This window comes from Styela clava, chromosome 9 (genome assembly GCF_964204865.1).
Source record: "Styela clava chromosome 9, kaStyClav1.hap1.2, whole genome shotgun sequence".
Lineage (NCBI taxonomy): Eukaryota > Metazoa > Chordata > Ascidiacea > Stolidobranchia > Styelidae > Styela > Styela clava.
Window position 1 is genome coordinate 19,039,252 of NC_135258.1, and position 19,068 is coordinate 19,058,319.

Below are 19,068 nucleotides of genomic sequence, written 5' to 3' on the forward strand. Positions count from 1 at the left end.
GAAGCCTTGTGAAAATATGAAATTTTAAGTCAAATTTTACCACAGCAATGGATTCCAGGATGTTACCGCAATTTTGAATATTATAAGTTTAAGTAATTTTTAAGCAAACTCTGTTTTTAAAAACCCCTGTTCTTATATATCAACAGCTCATCGATTTTCATAGTGAAGTTTGCAAAACTGGATATAAGTTGCGGAATTCTCTGCAAAAACCAAAAATGCAATGATTGCAATACAAGTCAAATACATCAACTTTATCTCCGTCTCTAATCCGTAACATGTAAACTAATAGAAATAGATTACCTGGTCTGCATGTGATACTTCAGTTGTCAGTTTACCTAAACAAAACATATCCATGCTCGTGATATGAGACCACACACGTAGCGTGAAAATTGATAATTTGTTTTTATAACCATTCTGGGTTCTTACAACATATGTCAATAAATAAGTAAATAGATAATTAGTAAATATTAAACAAAGGTGGAATGTATCAATATTTCAATATAATAAATAGGTTTGTTGAAAAACTAGTCAATCATGAAACGATTTGATTTAGACAAAGCTTTTTCGGCGCTTCAGAAGTATGTGTACCAATATGGAAGTAACTAATTTTGTTCGCCTACGCTGTGTAAAAGGACTGAAGTCTATTGGTAGAGGGTATATTGACTTGGCTAACACAGACAGTCCCCGAACTCGTAACAGAACTCAAATGAGGAAAATTGGAATAAAATTATGGCCTAACCCTAACCTAGTATACACATACTATTAGAGAACCGCTTTTTCTTTGTTCAGTCTCGAATGTACGGAAATAAAATAGTAATATGAGTCTAGTAACTCATTTTCCTCTTACATACCTCTGGGGTTATTTTACTAGATTTGTAGAAAATTGTCGCGTTGATAAAAAAATTACAAAGTATTCTCTATTGGAGTATATAAATTCTGCACGAAACTTTCTATACACTTTTATGAGTGCATTTTATGAATATAGAAATCTTCAATTTATTGAAAGAGGGTATTTTCATTTAATTTTTTAAATGTGTATTTATATCAATATATTATTCTTTCAAACGAAGGTGACCTTCTTACGATACCTATTTCGAATTCTTCATAATATTCCAGTATATTCATTATGAACAGCTGCTTTTAAATGATCCAACTTACAGACTTTGCTTCTATAAAATATTTTTCACGTTTGACAAAAATTTTTTTTATAAGCTTCCATATTCTCCTGGAGAAGCAAAATAACGCTTTGAAAATGTATATTGGTTGACTTAACCGCCAAGAAAGCGACGTTTAAACCGGAAAGTCCATAATCCCTTGTTTTTGAGATTCTTATGCGAAGAAATTCGATATCTCAGATTAACTCTATTAATTATTCACAAGGAAAAGAATCCTTCGGAAATTTTGTACTGATTTCGTTTTAGAAAAAATATTTTGTCAACGGAAACCTATATATAGAGTTTTAAACACCGTCGACCTTATAGCGTTGTGCGTAATAAGAATTAACGAGATGTTTGAATAAAAAATTCTAAAGAAATTTTTTGTGTGACATTTGAGTACAAGTGTTATTCCATGCATATACAGTTTTTTTAGTTTGCAACATGCTTCAAATACACCAAAAACGTCGTGTTTCTTTCAAATACGACATAAATTTGGATCAAAAAGACGGCTCTGGTGGCGGGCAGACTGCAAACATTCTATGTTTTCATCATGACAAATAATAAAAATATATCACATTTTATAATAAGTATATCATCTATTTCCACAATATTATTTTTAAACAAATTCAGAGAATTCTCCAAGTCAGCATATTGAAAATAATTTGAGTTCAAAGTCACTTGAGTTTCAGGCGACAATTTGATTTGATAAAAATGATCATTCGTAATTTGGTTATTTTGATTTATGTTTGAATTGGTCGTTTTTCTCACTTCAAAGCAGTATTCGAAATATGATTCATGCCCTATTATTCTTTTTTTTTTTCTGAGTAATGATTGCTTTCGCAATTTTATAAATCGATGACGTAATTTTGACGTCATTAGTGAAACCTTAGACAAAAAATTATCTCTCGATAATGTTTTTGGAAGACGACATTTCAAAAATTCACGAAATTTCAAAAGTAATTTATTGATGAGATTGAACTTGATTTTGAGTTTAAGTTTTAGATTTTAAAAAGAATGCTTTCCTTTCTGAAGAATTAGTTGTATTGCGGATCATAATTCCATACGTCAAAATAATTTAAGAAAGAGTATATAGGTAACACGTTGCAGTTTACCTTTGGTTATTTCAGTTATTCGAAACGTTTTTCAGGATATTATCAATTCAAAAGCTCTAACCCAAATAGACGAACTTGAAAACAAAAGTGTTTAAAAAAACACATATTTTTGACTTTTTCCTAATTTTTTCAAAAATTCATCCTATTAAAATTGTTTTAAATTCTAATATTTGCCTTTTTTGTTTGAAAACCCTTAAATTATATCTTATATTTATACCTACATATTTAAGTAAACCAAGTTTCGTTATACAAATTTGTATCAGAGTTCACTAAAACGAAACATAAAATACGACATCGAAAATGCATGCACTTTTGACTGTATAATGCCCTAATACATCTCCCATGTATTTTCAGTATTCTGTTTTGGATTACATTGGCTATCTCATTGACATAAATTTATAATATAGCTCCTAAATTGTTTATACCTAAACATAATATATAAAAGGTCGGCAAATTCTGCATTCTTCTAATATTTGATACAATACTAATATATGGCGTACAATGTACGAAACTTCAACAGTTTACAAATATCCATCTATCTAGTTTGATTTATAGTTTAATATATTTATGTTCCGTCTATTTATGTAACGTTCATAGCAGGTTGGAGATAAAATTATTTTTTATCTTCGAAAGACAGATTAGACATCGAATTAATAATTTAACGCTGTGAAACCGGTGATCACAGAAATAAATGTCGACAAGACGACCTAAAAATCACAACAACAATTCGGAATAGATATCTGACGCACGAACGTTTTGATTACTAAACCTATTGTCTATCCTTCCTCACCCGTGCGTCCATGAACCCACATCAAACAAAATGTCTTTAAATTATGTCCTTTCCACATTTTAAGTGCTTCTTTTTCTCGTTCCAAATTCAATTAACCACACGATTATTGCACGAAACTATCTTTTATTTAATGACAAATAAATAATTATATATACATACATTTTAATAGAGAAATAAAATTGCGAAATTAATAATCTCGTATTATATATTGGAACAAAAAAATAGAATCCATAATACGGACAAAATTGGAATGTCGTTTCAGCAAAATAATAACGATTTCATAATGACAAGCTAATATTCCAATGTTTGAGCTGCAACACAATCTTTTGAATAGGGCATCACTGGGTTGAGATATCTAGTCGGCAAATTTGATAGCAAATTTTGGGTTTTGCTTCATCTGTGTGCACCATTTCATACTTCAAATTGAGTTGGACAATAATCGCTCATTTATTTTTTATTTTTATGTTTTTCCATACTTCCACTACAAACAAATGTCCATATAGACAGCGGTGATACCCAAGGAGATATTATTTTCAAGCAATATTACTAGTTAGCAAAGCGCTTTTTGCGCAGAAGTCTCCAAATATTCCTATAACTGTAAAATACAGTTTTCATTTTTTTGAGAAGTTTACCATGGTTGATTCAATCAATTAAAATAAAGTTGGATCGAATCGTAATAAAGATAATTGAAACTACAATAATTGAAAATACAATTGATACTGATACTGTTTTGACAGCACATTTTCGTAAATCGAAAAAAGAGTAAGTCGAAGAATAATTACTGGCATGTTGTCTAACAATAATTTGATTTTTTTTTCTCTGATTACTGAATTACATTTTCTATTATAATTCTCCAGCTTCTTTCAATGCTTCTCTAACCAAATCGGCAACGTTTTCTTTGTCAGAGTCCCATATTGACCCTAAATATGCTGCACAGTCATCTTTATCGTCACAGGCGAGTTTTCTTGCGTTTTCTTCGTATCTTTTTCTAGATTTTGGACCCAGTGACTCCAGTGGTGTTGCTGTAGCTGACATCACCGTGGATCCTTTCCCAACGAGCCTTTTTAATATGATTCTCATCAAGTTATCTAGAGCCAAAATAAAATAAAGTTGGTTTATACGGAAATTAGTTAAATTGAAAATTGGCAAATTAAATATGAAGCTACTTTATTACAATATTGATCGGTACACTTAAAAAGCAACTTGAGAAATTATAGGCCAATTGGTAAAAAATTAGTTATAAATAAGTTAAAAAATCTAAAAACATTATGTCATAAGTGGCGCTAATATACAAGTACCGTGTTTCCCAGAGAATAAGACCGAGTATTATTTCAATTTTCTTTCGAAAAATACCTCTAGGGCCTTTTAGGGGGGATGTCTTTTATTTTTATTTATCAAAAACAAAATTATTAAGTAGAGGATTACGAGATCTTCGGATATACAAATATGAAAATCGATAACCATAGACCTATAAATCACCCTTTTCCATTTAAAATAACTGATAAACATTATCAATCATTTAAAACGTGTAGAAGAGACTTTTTGCTATCGAATAGGTCAAAAAAAATTCGCGCTACCGACTAGGTCTTATTTTAAGGGGAGGGCTTATATTAAAATCAATTCAGGGTAAGTCCTATTTTCGGGGAAACACGGCAGGTGTTTGTTCTGGAAAGTTAAGCATTCCACTATATAACCTGGGTTGAAACAGTCGCTTTGAGTTATCAACTCCCTTATATGTATTAGAGTGGATGGAAATCTTCGCATAGGTATGAGGATTACGGAACTTGCTTTGGGAAATAGTACAAATTTTATAGTATGTGGTAGCAGTTCTACCCTTGGGTGCTTATAAAGTTTTATAAACAATACCATATAGCAAAGTGTGTTGCTTCGTTAAAACGCGACATTCATATTCGTGAATAACTACGTACAAATAACATGCCGCAGGTTCAGAAAAATAATTAATTGGTTCATATTAAAGCAATAAATGGTCAATCTTACCGCTGGGTTGTGATGTTGTTGGTGCATTACTTAAAATTGTTACAACCACATTGTGAATGTTTTCTCGATCACCAAATGATGACGTCAACACAGGACTGATCGCACATTGTAGAGCCCAATCTAACCAATAGTCCCCGCACATGTATGGAAGATCTCGTATCTGAATTTATGAAACAAAAATTAAGTAAAGATAATAATGACAGATTTGGAAAAGGAAAATTGAGTTCAAGTAACAGGAAGATAGAAAAAAAAGAAACAGAAAAACAATTTGTGATTTTGAGTTTAAAATAAAAAGGTTCTAAAAAGTTAATTCATTTAACTCACATATTTTGTCACCAGTTGTTCATGCGATTCCTTGAATTGTTTTTCTACGTATAAATTTGATTTGGTTCTTGGACTGCATAAATTACTGAAAAGTTGTATACTTATTCGTGTACCATCGTCGTCAATCCCTCTCCAGCCATTAACAAAACTGTAAAAAAAAGTGTATTTTGCTTATATTACTTTTATGTTAAAAGCATTCAATGAATATTAAAGTCCGTCAACTTTAGCCTGATTTTCCAACCACTCCGGGACGCCATCTAACGCACGAGATTCTTACTGGTGAACGGTAAGCCTTATCAGGTCCAAAAACATCGAAACAGCATACATATAATTAAATTTTAATAGCTGAACGGTGTGACAAGCTAAGCGTAAAAGTTTTGATGACGTAACAGTCCAAAGTTTTACTAGATTGTACTAATTCACTGGCATGAAATTTGATTGTGCGTGATAAATGAATATTTTATTAACATAACGAATTATCTTACTCAGTAATAAACTTCTTCATCCTTGTATAATTTGGCGCAACGGTGCTGTTGATTTGGCCTCCTCTAAGTGGTCTCGCAAGACCAAAGTTAGTTTCAATTTCTTCGCAATCGTCTACATAGTTAGAAGAATCTACCAAGAAAAGCACGTCTAATTTCTTGTCTGGCTGCCCCTTCGGTTTAGGAGACGTTGGAGGAAGTGTAGTTGTCGTCGTAGATGTAGTTGTGGTCGTTTCTACATATAATAACATTTATTTGATAATCAAATGGAATTTGTGTCACCGAAGGACCTTGCTTTGGAAACTCATTATGAGAAAGATGGATAAGTTTGCTTAAGTACATTGAAATATGGTAATTTACGACTTTGATTTTCAATGAGTTCTTTCAGTTCTGAGTAAGTTAATGTGATCTTGCGTTGAGCAATTAACTACGAGTTTAAAAAATGCGATAAACCAAAAGTCGAGATAAACACAAGTCAATTCAAAACACGCTATGAACTTTTAAAAAAAGTACTTTAAATACTAAATACTGCAGTGCCGGTGTTCAATACTAAATAAACGACAAAAATAATATGTAGCGTTCCAACGACATTGCATAAATATAAAATAGTAATAACAACGAGAACAACGAGAAAAAGAAGGATACTAACAACAACAGCAACATAATATTAAACGATCTATAGGTCTATTTCGTGTCCAATAAATTGCACAACTTATCAGAAATCATAAAGTTATCGGTCATGCTATTATTCTCAACTTGGATTCCCGTGGATGTAGGATAGAATAGGGAAGGATTCACGGCCAGGAGAAACGAGGATTTCGGTTTCATGTCTGCGAAGCTAGGAATTTATAATTGAATTTGAATTTACCTTTGTTTTTAAGATTGTAATAATAATCTGCCAATGACTATGATTTCGAACACCAGGGAGGATATGTGATATCGCCGTGTTTGAGGAATAATCGAAGATCTGTTTTGCAATTCAGATTAAGCGTGACACCGATCACTAGCACAAAGTGACTATCCACCTTAGACTTTTGAAACAGGAATTGCAACACTCTTTTTCGGACTTGGACTTTCGGGATTAGGGATGATGAGGGAACTCGTTAATATCAATGAAGACATTCTGCAAACGCTTCCAGTTTTTGGCATGGATTTTAATCATCCGCAAGGACTAATTCACTATCTTTGGGCAGAACACGTGCGCAAATACAAGAGGACGGGTTAATTGCAATCCACGCACCTTTGAAAAACCGGCTTTTGTACGCTTTGCAATACAAAGATGAAACGAAACTTGACCGTTGAGCGTTATAGCCCATGAAACCTAAAATCGAGCCTCTAGCTATATTAAAAATTGATAAATGTTTCATATATATTGCATTCGGAAAAAACTGTTGTCTGCTCGTTACGTGGTGGTTTTCAATTTTGCGAACGATGAAAACGGCGAGAATTTGTCGAGTTCGCCATTGGAAGTTTGAGGCTTGTGACCAAACAATCAAAACTTGACTTCACCCATGCGCGACGTTATTAATATGACGTAACAAAAGTAGGTAGCAACAGCACTACGTAGGACTGTTAGCAACGAAAATCCTAGTTTGGCGTTTATTCTGAGCGGAAGAACTAGCGGAAATTGTATAACGGCAGTTGTCTGTTAAACGACAATTTCGTGATTATTTTTCCTCCTGAGGTTGTAACGTGCGGTATTTTAATAAAATGGAGGTTGAGAAGAGGCACTCTGTTAGTCGAGCACTGATTTTCGACACACCAGCAGAACCATTAACGCCTATTATTAGTATTAGTAAAAAGGTGCCTGATTCGTCTATAATGGAAAACATGTCAAATTTTTGGACACCAATCCGTGGTGAATTGGACAATATATGCGGCTTACCGAGAAAAACATCAACTGTGAATCCATTGTGGCTCCAGTCTACCGAAACAACAAGTGCAAAAAGTAATAGCACTGGTGCGTCACAATCCGACGAAGCAGGTGTGGAACAGCCAAGGAAAAAGAGAAAATATACAAAGAGGAAAAAGACATATAATTCAGCTATCCAATACGACGGTGGAAATATATTGCCTGACCATTTGGCGGATTTCATATTGGAGGAAGAGGCTGATAATGTTACCAGAAAAATATCGGACCACGAATATGAAATGTGTCTTCATTGGCTCACGAGCAGCGTTTGCAGGTAAGCGATTAAACAGTATTCAGCCCCGACGCTATTAGAGTGATGTGCCTCTAGTCCAGATAGAAGGAAAAGCATTGGCATATTCAAAAGATTGTATTCGGATTACATTTGACAATCATCCGAAAAAGACAAATTGTCGACAAAAAGCTTTAAAGCATTAGCATCCATTTTCAATCAATAACTGTCGGAAACAAATGTAATTCTTCGTTATGTAATGCGCAGCCGTTGTCAATGTTTAACCGAGAAATTTGGAATTTTCCTAGCCACCATATCATATTTCAAGGAAAGAAAATAATGAAAAACGGTGAAAATTATTTCTTTCTATTTTGTAGAAAATCACAAATGTCCAAAGTTTGCAAGATCCTCGGCTTTCTTCGTACACCAGCGTCTCGGAAGCCAAAACGGAAATATAGGAAAAGAAACATGATTACACTAACTTCTGTCGACAAAACGAACTTTCCGTATTCAACTGCGAACGCTCACTCGACACCTGCACAAGCGGAAATATCGTTCACTGACATTAACTCAGCGACGAAAAGTTCGGCAATGTTTTCAGAACACTCTATTTGCATTTGATGTAATTAATATTCGTTCCATTTTACCATACTTCTCTATTATTTTTTACTAGTCGAATGCCTGACTTTTTATATTATTTTACTCGTAGCACAAATACGGCCTGCCCAGTGCGCTCTGTTTCCAATGAAATATTGAATAAACCAATTTCATCTATTCCGGTGCGGCTCATCGCGCTAAGCGTTGGGAATACGCTCGTCACTGCACTTTTGATTACTCTGCGTGGGTTCACAGGTTTGAATCCCATGCGGGGATAATTATGTGCGAGAGGATTGCTGGACTCCTCGTCGTCGTAGGGTGGTTCACGTAACCGCTGGTCGGTTACGGCTTCCTCCACCATCAAGTTCATGCTGCCGAAAACAAATAACCAACTAATCCCATACCCGACTTGGAATGGTAACTTGACGAGGTGCCGTGTGGTTCCCCGTCTTATTGGCTTTCTCTCCCCCGTGATAAATATGTAAATCCTATTCTGCTTACCTTCGCAAGGGAATACAAAACTACATTCTTGAACCACTTCGTAGCATTTCTTCGGTGTGGCTTCAACGATTTTTCCTCCCGGACAAATTCTGCGTTTCACTTCTGTTCCCCCTTCTCCGCATGTTTTATCACATTGTCCCAAATCCCAATCGGTCCATGCCTTAATAGGTTTATGCATTTTTAGTTTATTTCATCATTTATTTTTCATTACATTGTTTTAGTAATAAATTAAGAGACTAAACGCTCTAACTACTTAACGTAGACGAAAGGTGGGTTGAGGAATGAATAGATAAAATTGAATTATTAGGAGAAAAGATCATCGAGAAATTTTGATCATTCTGAAGTAATAAATCCAGCGCTCCATCTATCTTTTAATCAAATCCATCTTTTACGGATCTCCAGAAGTATGTGCACCAAGATGACGCACAACCTGAACCCTAACCTGGTACAACTACTATGTTCAGGTTGTGCGCCATTTTGGTGCACATACTTCTGGAGATCCGTAAAACCTCATTGCAACCTGGAGTGGCCACCAAAATAACAATCGATAAAACAATTATCACGAGGCCTGTTCAGGACAGAATCATAACATGTGACAATGTAGGTCAATAGAAAAAATTCCTGGAGTAAATTCCCCCACGTCTGTCCCTCTTGGGGACGCTTTTATCGCCAACTGTAACTTCACTTCAATTTTAAGCATACCAATAGATTGCAGGCGATTATGGTTTGGTAGACATAATATGAATGTCTAAAATGAAGGTTTTACTACATATATATAAAATTATTCCCGACAATTCATCAAGCGTTGCAATTTTTGTTTGAAATTATACCCAATGCGCTATATTAATTAGGTGGTAATTATTGGAACAAAACTTACGTAGCAAAAATCTTCATTACACACTCTTGAATCCAAAGAGCCTTCCACACAAAGATGAGGGGGAACACCAGGCACACATCTTCTTGCTCTACTTTGGATACCGGGAGAACATTCTGATGAGCAATCACTCCATTCGCCCCAATCTGCCCAAATTGAAGTTTGGCCCGTGAGGACAGTCGGTAGACCGCTTGTCGTTGCTGTGGATGTTGTTGTTGTTGTTGATTCTGTTGTTGAGATTGTTGCCGATGTAGTTGAAGCAGTACTGCTGGATGTTGTAGGAGCATTTGTCGGCGCCGTTGTCGTAGTATCGTCGGGACAATATTCTGTTACAGTATCTTCGCAGTTGAAAACGTTGATATAACAATCGTCATCGGCTAAAAAGGAAAACTAATTGATTGATACTGAATTCAATTTGCAAATTGTACAATACTCAAAACCGGAATAGGCGTCCAAATTAGAGCAATTTCTGAAACAGTAGGCTATTTCGGCAAGCTTGGATTATCTGTTGGTATCCGCTGGTGCCATAAACTAGTCCCACAAACCTATTGCGTCGCAAATTTTCTGAAAGATCATTCTTTTTATAAGACTTGTAGGTAACGCAGCCAACTTTTGAAATACTAAGTTCCTCTGTGCACATTTCGGTAGTTTAAAATACTGAAACAATTTGAAATACTCAAATATTTTTTCATGCTTATCGGAGAGATTTTATAATTCGGCTTAATATGTAACCCATGTTTTTTTTTGGCATCAAAACTCGCCGAGAACTGACAATGAACTGTGATACAAATCCCTGAGGGACAACTTGCTGCTGACAGTTATCGTGAAAATGCATTTTCAAGGACAATTTTACGCACCATCTTTTTTCTCTCGTCCAGCGCATTCTCTCGTTTTTACTTCCAATTTGTTTGCGACATCTTCGTCGGTCTTTTTACATGCCGGGCATTTTTCAACTGTAGTCCATTCTCTCCATTCCAGACAGAGATCATCATTGCAACTTCCTATATCAACTGATTCCATTTCAACTCCACAATCCTCAATTGCAGCTTCAGACTCGTCACTAGAAAAAATTTGAAACGAGGACATGGAGGCTGAAAACCTATCTTTATAACCTAAAGTTATGATAATCTTATAAAACAAGAGAGCTACGCACAAATATATGGACACGTTAGACCAGAGCGAATCAGTCTTTACCGGTACCTTTGGCGCTACCGGTACCCTCAAAAAAGTTCTGAATTTCCAGTAGCAAGAATTTTGCATAATCAAAACGTACAGCCAGTCATGACACTGACTAAAATCCGTGTTCCCATGGATAAAAAATAATACAGCAAAATTTTAGACGAAATATCAAATTTCATAGAATTCACGCAAAATTTTGAAATAAATAAAAGTAATAGCCTTCTAGCGAAGAAATTAATCTTTAACCACTGAAAATTTCAAAGCAATTGGTCCAGTAATCGAAGAGAAAAGCGATTTTTTAAAAACGTGTCAAAGAACAAGAACAACAACAACAACAACAACAACATAGTATTGAAACGATCGTTGGGACTATGATTTCCCTGGTTTTATTCAAATAACTGTAAGATGTGGCGAACCTGTACATGCACAGTCTTGTTCTTATTCTGGTGCCATTAGTGCAACTTGTTGAACAAGGTGACCAGTCCAACCATTCACCCCATTGTGGTACTTTGGCCTTTTGAGTAGTTGTTGCTTCAGTTGTTGTCGTAACAGGTTCTGTAGTCGTAGGAGGTTCTGTAGTTGTTGTAGTAGTCGTTGTTGTCGGTTCTGGTGTTGTTGTTGTTGTTGTAGTAGTTGTAGTGCTAGTAGTTGTTGCTCTAGTAGTTGAAGCAGTTGTACTAGTTGTTGAAAAGGGTGTTGTTGTCGTTTTCTTGGCAGTCGTAAAAACGAAAATGCTTGGTGATGCAGGCTCTTTTGTCCTGACTGTAGTTGTAATTTTTGGAGTATTAGCGGAAGTAGTAGTGGTACTTATTGTCGTTGGTACTGTTGTAAGCTTGGGAGTAATTGGCGAATCAGTAATGCTAAATATGTTCCCTGATTGTGTATTGGTTGGTTTAGTTGTTGTTCTAAACCGATCGACAAAACGAGTACTCTCCACGAAAGTAGGAATTGCACTAGAGACGGGGCACGATGGTAGAATGCATGCCATTTCTCTTTGACTGCAACTCAAAAATGCATTGCTGATTCGGCCTGAACGTTGTTTATTCCAACACGTTCTTGTAGAATATCTGACGGCGGAGCCACACGAACGACCGCAGGCGCTGTAAGCTGTCCAGGTCGTCCACGAATCGCACATTTCTATGTTACAATTTTCACTCTGAGTTGAACTTGACACTGATTCTACAAAAGGAGCGCACATTCTTGATGCAGCTACACGGTTATTGCGAATACACGAACGAAATCTGCTTCTCTGCCCTCTCGCACATTCTTGTGAACATGGGCCCCATGTTTGCCATTGACTCCATGTTGCTGGTCGAGATCTTGGTTGCAGTCGTGGTGTTGTAACGGGGCGCAGTCGTGGTGTTGTAACTGGGCATACTTGTGGGTTACAATTCGTTCTTGAAGAGTAGCATTCGATGTTTTCTCTTCCAGAAGTATTAGATATACATTTTCTAAAAATAAAGATGAATGAAAAAAATATTAATAATGAATCACTACTAGGAATTTTCGAAGTTAGCTAGCATGTGATAATTCATATCAGTGCAAAAATTCATCTCGATAGCGATATCTCAACTTCATTGCCAGCCATATATATCCCGATTAATAGTGCTGATTGTATTTATTCTATTTTTGTAGACTGTTTGTGTGCAGAAAGATTTACAAAACTGTATAAATTTTGTTTTTGAACTTGTTTGTCCAATCTTCAATATTACCAAAAAAACAAAAAACTAATTACCAAAAACTTTTAACCAAAGAACCTCTTTTACCTTGTTCTTGTATTGAATCCATTTCCACAAGTCACAGAACAAGCGCTGTATTCCCATGAGCTCCATATCTGACATGCTTGTTGATTACAAGATATTTGTTCAGCGAGTCTTATCCCTTGGTTGAGACAGGTTTGCGCATCTGAAGAAATAACAAAAGTTCGTGACTTTAGAAATCTATTGAAAATTGTAAATAGAAATATTATTCATTAATAATCAATCCAATTTGAGGGTATCCCATTTCTAATAATAATAATATGGCGTTGGATGGTTTCCGAACAAAATAGACGTCCGGTATCGACACAGTCGGTTGTGAAGATATGCTCTTCATGGGAATTTCACCGCTATATATTATATATATATTATAATAGATTTGGTTTCAGATAAGAAAATACCATATATTTAACTACTCTAGAAATTATTCGCTGCTTTTGTGTACTCGTAGCATATCGCGACTACTAAAACAAACAAACAAAAAACGAAATTTTGTATCAAATTATCAAACCTGCATTTAGACATCGTCTGGTTCTTGTTGAAAAACCAGGAGAACATTCTTTCGAACAAGCACCCCAGAACGTCCATTCCGACACTTGCACGTGGACCTGGAATATCGACGTGGATGTTCTCGCTGAATACAAAAGCAATATGATATCACCATACAATATGTGGATATATATTCATATTGTGAGTAATATATATATATATATTTATTCTGACATGCTTATCTCTAACATATTGTGTATTGAAAATGCAGGTCTTTTCTTCTCCTAAGCATGTGACCGCTGTGCGAATGAGATAGTATTGAATTGATAAATACGAATAACATTCCACAAAATAAGAAGTATATTTGTTAGCTTTCGTTAGATCATAATCCAACTTCTTCAGACAAAACAAGATATATCTGTCATGTATTCCTTCATTTTTCGAATCTAATTATAGTAACTTGACACCAAAATTATTATGATCCATATCTTTGCGAGTATATCTTCTTTTGTAAGAAGATGCTTATTTAGTAAGTTTATATATACTATTGAATACCTCTTCAATTTTTTCCGTATATATATAAAATATTGCAAAATATACCTCAATAATCGTACAAAAAATTAAATTCATTCAACGCAAAATACAAAAACAATTTTGTTTCTGTTCTTAGGCGTCAGATCATTTGTTGTAGAGTTGTGGGTCTAACTATCATGGGTTGTATCGCACCCAATCATTGATATTCAACACGAGCCAGCCACATCAAAGAAAATCTAAGAAATCGGGTAAGCAATGTCTCCTTAAAATGATGTGCTCTTATCATTTACTTATTGTAAAATTCTATTCACCTTTTCTGAAACAGAACGGTTGTCGAAATTGATCATAGCAGCATCCCTGAGCTTCGCAAAATATTCTTCCTAGTCTGCCTAACTGACATTGCTCGAGTGGAAGAGCCAATTGACATGTCGGCTGTGGTTGAGACACAAAAATGTCCAGGGAAGTATCCGGTTGTAAAGGTTGCAAAGGTTGAACTTGACAATATGTGGCTAAAAATAATGAAACTGAAAACCGACTGTTGCCTTTCTGCAAAATTATCCATCACGCTATTAGACACAAAATTATTACGTTGTTATTGTTATTCTTTTCTTGCTGGTATTGTTGTTATGTCGGTTTTCTGTAACTACTGGACCAATGGCTTTGAAATTTTCAGAAATAAAGATTTTTTTGGTCGCTAGAAGGCTATTACTTTTATTTTTTTCGAAAATTTCTGTGGGCTGTGTGTTAGCAGTCATCGTGCTTAGCCAAAGACGATAAAAGGGGGCAGTAGTCTAGGTAAAGGGTAAGGTACTATAACAGATTTGATACTACAGTTGCTACTCGAATTATTTGGATTTTCGATTCACGTTGAGACTCGACGCATGCGACCAGGGAAAGCTAAAGGAAAGTCTGCGTGCCGATACTGGTAAGTATATTCAGGATAAGATGTTTAGGTAAATTGTGGGTAACATAATTATTTCGTTATAGCTTTCGTGACCATGTATTTTCACGCGTTTAGACAGCATTTGTCATGTAAAAGTTCATCATGAGCAGCTGTGACGAATATTTTGAAATAATTTGTCATGTTATTTTAATCAATACACGTTTATTTTATACAAAAAACACTTTACTCACGGTCTTTTTCGTAACAATTTGATCCAAAAAGTTGTCCGAAAAACCCACTAGACTGATAACAACATCCAGCTTGAAGGCATTGTTGGCGCGTGAGAGCAAATGGATTCGCTGTACATGATGACCGAAACTCAGACGGAATATTGCAAGCGCATTCTGAAAAAATAAGATTGTCGTAATATATTATAGTATGTAATCCGGCTAATAAAGTTGTAAAACAAAAAATATATATATATATCAGTTCGAAAAACCACAGATCCCACCGGGGTTGGAAGGGCGAAGTAAAACGGGTCTCATGTAGTTTCGTACCTAACATACTTCTAGTGGGCGTAGCATGACAATTTTTCCACGTATCAATCCTTACCCCCACCTGACTGCACCATCCACAAATTACGACGTCACAGTGACGTAATAGAGCCCTTCAAACTTTACGAACTGCCATCCAAGACGCACAAACAAGCACCCGAAATCGAGCAGTTATTTCTCTCGTTTTCTCGTCGCAACAATTCCGATAGGAGAGAGATCGATAACGTCAGTCAGTTCTTTATCGTCGGCGCCAATGCCATTTCGGTCGATCGTGCTTATATTTGGGAAGCTCTATGACGTGTTGTGATGTCGTAGTGATTTAATTTTTGGATGGCGTAGTCAGATGGGGGTTAGGATTAACATATCAAAAAATTGTTATGCTACGCCCACTAGAAGTACGTTAGGTACAAAACTACACGAGACCCAATAAAACTAGGACGACAAAATAACGTTACAGATTTTGCTTATATATGAACAAATGGTTCCATTCCAGATGTCATCTGCTCACGTTCAATGGAGCGTTGTTGGGGTATCTCATCTATACGAGAAGTTTTTGGCATAGGACATCTTATGTAAATCATCTTTAGTTCAAGACATTCCCTGTACGCAAATTTGATGAGAAACGTTGTGTCCTGTAGAGACCATAATAAATAACACTACTGCCTAGTTTATTTACATATTTACGCCAAGACCAAACAATGTTGCGTATTTTCATGGCAATTTCGATACGGTGATTATAGAAGTGTCAGTTTCATTGGCAATTAAGCTCGTTCGCGTGCCACAAAGATGTATGAGGTACAAATTGTATCGGGTTTTATAGAGTTGACACGAATCGTTTATTACGTACACTCAAGTTACCGGTGATTAAGACAATTTATGGCCCTAAAACTGAATTCATCAAATACGCGTCACCGATCACAACAGTAATTAACTTCAGCGCGCAAATCTGCGTGTCGTTCAAATGATGACTTTTATCATTGACTGGTGGTTGATACATTTATTTATTTGTCTTCGTTTCTGAAAATGAATTTTTTAAAATCTATATTTGGGATCTACAATACAAACAAAAATATTCTTTTGAATTTATTGATTGAAAAAACGGAAACAGGATCCACTATCTCATTTCAGTAGTAGGATGGGTATATGAGATAGTAGACAAAAAGGGGGAATGAAAAAAAAGTATTGGAAAAATCACGGAGAAAAATCTGGTTTTGTAGTTAGTTTCGTGATCAAAGTTTGAAGCCATATTTGCCAAAATATTTCGATAAAAAGTTAAATACATTTATTTATTTGTGTTCGTTTCTGAAAATGAATTTTTTTAAATCTATATTTGGGATCTACAATACAAACAAAAATATTCTTTTGAATTTATTGATTGAAAAAACGGAAACAGGATCCACTATCTCATTTCAGTAGTAGGATGGGTATATGAGATAGTAGACAAAAAGCGGGAATGAAAAAAAAGTATTGGAAAAATCACGGAGAAAAATCTGGTTTTGTAGTTAGTTTCGTAATCAAAGTTTGAAGCCATATTTGCCAAAATATTTCGATAAAAAGTTAAATACATTTATTTATTTGTCTTCGTTTCTGAAAATGAATTTTTTTAAATCTATATTTGGGATCTACAATACAAACAAAAATATTCATTTGAATTTATTGATTGAAAAAAACGGAAACAGGATCCACTATCTCATTTCAGTAGTAGGATGGGTATATGAGATAGTAGACAAAAAGGGGGAATGAAAAAAAAGTACTGGAAAAATCACGGAGAAAAATCTGGTTTTGTAGTTAGTTTCGTAATCAAAGTTTGAAGCCATATTTGCCAAAATATTTCGATAAAAAGTTAAAGATATATGTTTTCCCAATACCTTTGAAAAAAATTTTTATTTTCAAGTTTCGACCTTTTGGTTTTTTAACCGATATGGGAACATATTTGTGCATCGATCTTTTGGTTCATTTTCTCGATCATCAGCGAACGATTCAAAATGATATATATACTTGTAATGCCAATTTCGGATCATCAATTTTGAATATATATATTCAATGATCGACAAAATGAACCAAAAGATCGATGCACAAATATGTTACCATATCGGTTGAAAAACCAAAAGGTCGAAACTTTCGAAATTTTTTCAAAGGTATTGGGAAAACATATAATTTTGAACTTTTAAACATCTTTAACTTTTTATCGAAACATTTTGGAAAATATGGCTTCAAACTTTGATTAGGAAACTAACTAAAAGAGCAGATTTTTCTCCGTGTTTTCAATAGAATATTTTCATTCGCCTTTTTGTCTTGAACCTTGAATTCACACGGTGATGTAATTTTATAAATTAACGAAATTCGGTAAATCAGGGACAAAACGGTAGGTCCGGTAGGTGTAGAAAGAAGGATAATTAAAATGTGAGGCATTTTTCTGATAGAACTTTGCCTAAGTTCATTTAAGTTTTATCTCTAAATACTTATATATATATATATCGGGTAACCAGAAACAAGCGGAATTCGGCAAATAGCTAGATTCACATTGCGTTTGATGGAGCGTGTACAAGTAACTTACTTCATCGACAAGCTACGCGTCAACATGCCGGAATTATATATTAATTTTTGACTATTATAAATCACGAAAAATTTGATGCACTATCCTGTAGAGTTGACCCCCATAAAATTTATCGAACATCGCCGTAAACAAATGAGTATGGGTGGGCGTTGGCCATTGGTGTCAATAAGCCCCAAACTGCAATTCTTCAGGGCATGTTATGTTGATTGATGTAGCAGGTAGGCTTACTGACACTTGATTGAACTTAGATATTACCCTCATTATCGGCAATAATTGATATGACGTCATAGTTTCACAGTCAAGCCGAAAAGTTTATTGTTTAACAGCGATTACGATCCCTTTCAGCTCAATAATCATCAACCATATACATAAGCTATTCAGGAAGAGTTTGCAATTTACATATTTTGAAACTAAATTTTATAAACAAAACGCGAAAGTGAAATTGTGTAATACAATTACATTTTTAGACGCATTGCCGAATTGAAACGGAAATTAGGATCCCGATCAAACGTAAACTTTGCACGAAAGTAAGCCTAAATACCGAATAGTCCATATAGATAGCAGAAATGGTTGATCTATCAGTTATAAAAGTTCACATTTGTTATCAAACGTGATGGAATTTGAATTGCTAATCTTACCTGTTGTTCCAAGTCCTAGTTGCGCAGAAGTTGTTCCAATCAGTGCCAGTACGATAAAAAACAACTTATGAATCATGTTTCTAAAAATTAAATCCGTTCAAAAAAGCATTTAAACTATATTTAATCTATTTGACGTCAAATAGCCTACAAACCAAAAACATATTATTATAACTTGAACTAGGTAATTATCGAAATCATAAAATATCCCTAATTGGTTGTTATGAAAGCATTTAGCGTCTGAAAATGAACGAAACCATTTCCTATAATACAAGATGTTGCCGTCAAAGAAGTGATGAGAATCAAAGTCTTAGCAACAGGTTCTTATTTGTATTCAACTCACTAAAAAAGCGGTTCCCTCAATTCATTAAATTTATATATGTCACTACGTAAGCTTCACATGAATCTAATGCATAACTTTTGAAGCGACAAATATGACTGTAATCTGCTGTGCAAGTTACCCATTCGCCGCCGTCGTCTAACGTCTAACTCTAAAACATGGAA

At 34.9% G+C, this 19,068-nt stretch overlaps 2 protein-coding genes across 2 annotated transcripts; one reads left to right on the forward strand and one right to left on the reverse strand.

The window, feature by feature from the left end:
• Nucleotides 1-3,171: 3,171 nt before the first annotated feature.
• LOC120339426 (uncharacterized) lies at nucleotides 3,172-18,704 on the reverse strand. The gene is made up of 13 exons (XM_039407551.2): nucleotides 18,568-18,704; nucleotides 15,070-15,222; nucleotides 14,247-14,444; nucleotides 13,424-13,546; nucleotides 12,922-13,060; nucleotides 11,572-12,606; nucleotides 10,834-11,036; nucleotides 9,980-10,353; nucleotides 9,103-9,262; nucleotides 5,867-6,098; nucleotides 5,382-5,529; nucleotides 5,058-5,217; nucleotides 3,172-4,147 (listed from the first exon to the last, which is right to left on the reverse strand). Exons 1-13 carry the CDS (start codon nucleotides 18,641-18,643, stop codon nucleotides 3,903-3,905), a joined length of 3,246 nt encoding a protein of 1,081 aa, XP_039263485.2. The 5' UTR covers nucleotides 18,644-18,704; the 3' UTR covers nucleotides 3,172-3,902.
• LOC120339427 (uncharacterized) lies at nucleotides 6,123-9,092 on the forward strand. The gene is made up of 2 exons (XM_039407552.2): nucleotides 6,123-8,049; nucleotides 8,382-9,092. The coding sequence occupies exons 1-2, from the start codon at nucleotides 7,574-7,576 to the stop codon at nucleotides 8,623-8,625; spliced, it is 720 nt and encodes a 239-aa protein (XP_039263486.1). The 5' UTR covers nucleotides 6,123-7,573; the 3' UTR covers nucleotides 8,626-9,092.
• Nucleotides 18,705-19,068: the final 364 nt, after the last annotated feature.

Bases quoted from the DNA above. Each gene is read 5' to 3' on its own strand.
- LOC120339427 (XM_039407552.2), top strand. From the start codon at position 7,574: ATGGAGGTTGAGAAGAGGCACTCTGTTAGTCGAGCACTGATTTTCGAC. The intron at 8,050-8,381 runs GTAAGCGATTAA...TCTATTTTGTAG, and splicing joins CTCACGAGCAGCGTTTGCAG to AAAATCACAAATGTCCAAAG.
- LOC120339426 (XM_039407551.2), bottom strand. From the start codon at position 18,643: ATGATTCATAAGTTGTTTTTTATCGTACTGGCACTGATTGGAACAACT. The intron at 14,445-15,069 runs GTGAGTAAAGTG...CATTATTTTTAG, and splicing joins AAATTGTTACGAAAAAGACC to CCACATATTGTCAAGTTCAA. The intron at 5,218-5,381 runs GTGAGTTAAATG...TCATAAATTCAG, and splicing joins AACAACTGGTGACAAAATAT to ATACGAGATCTTCCATACAT.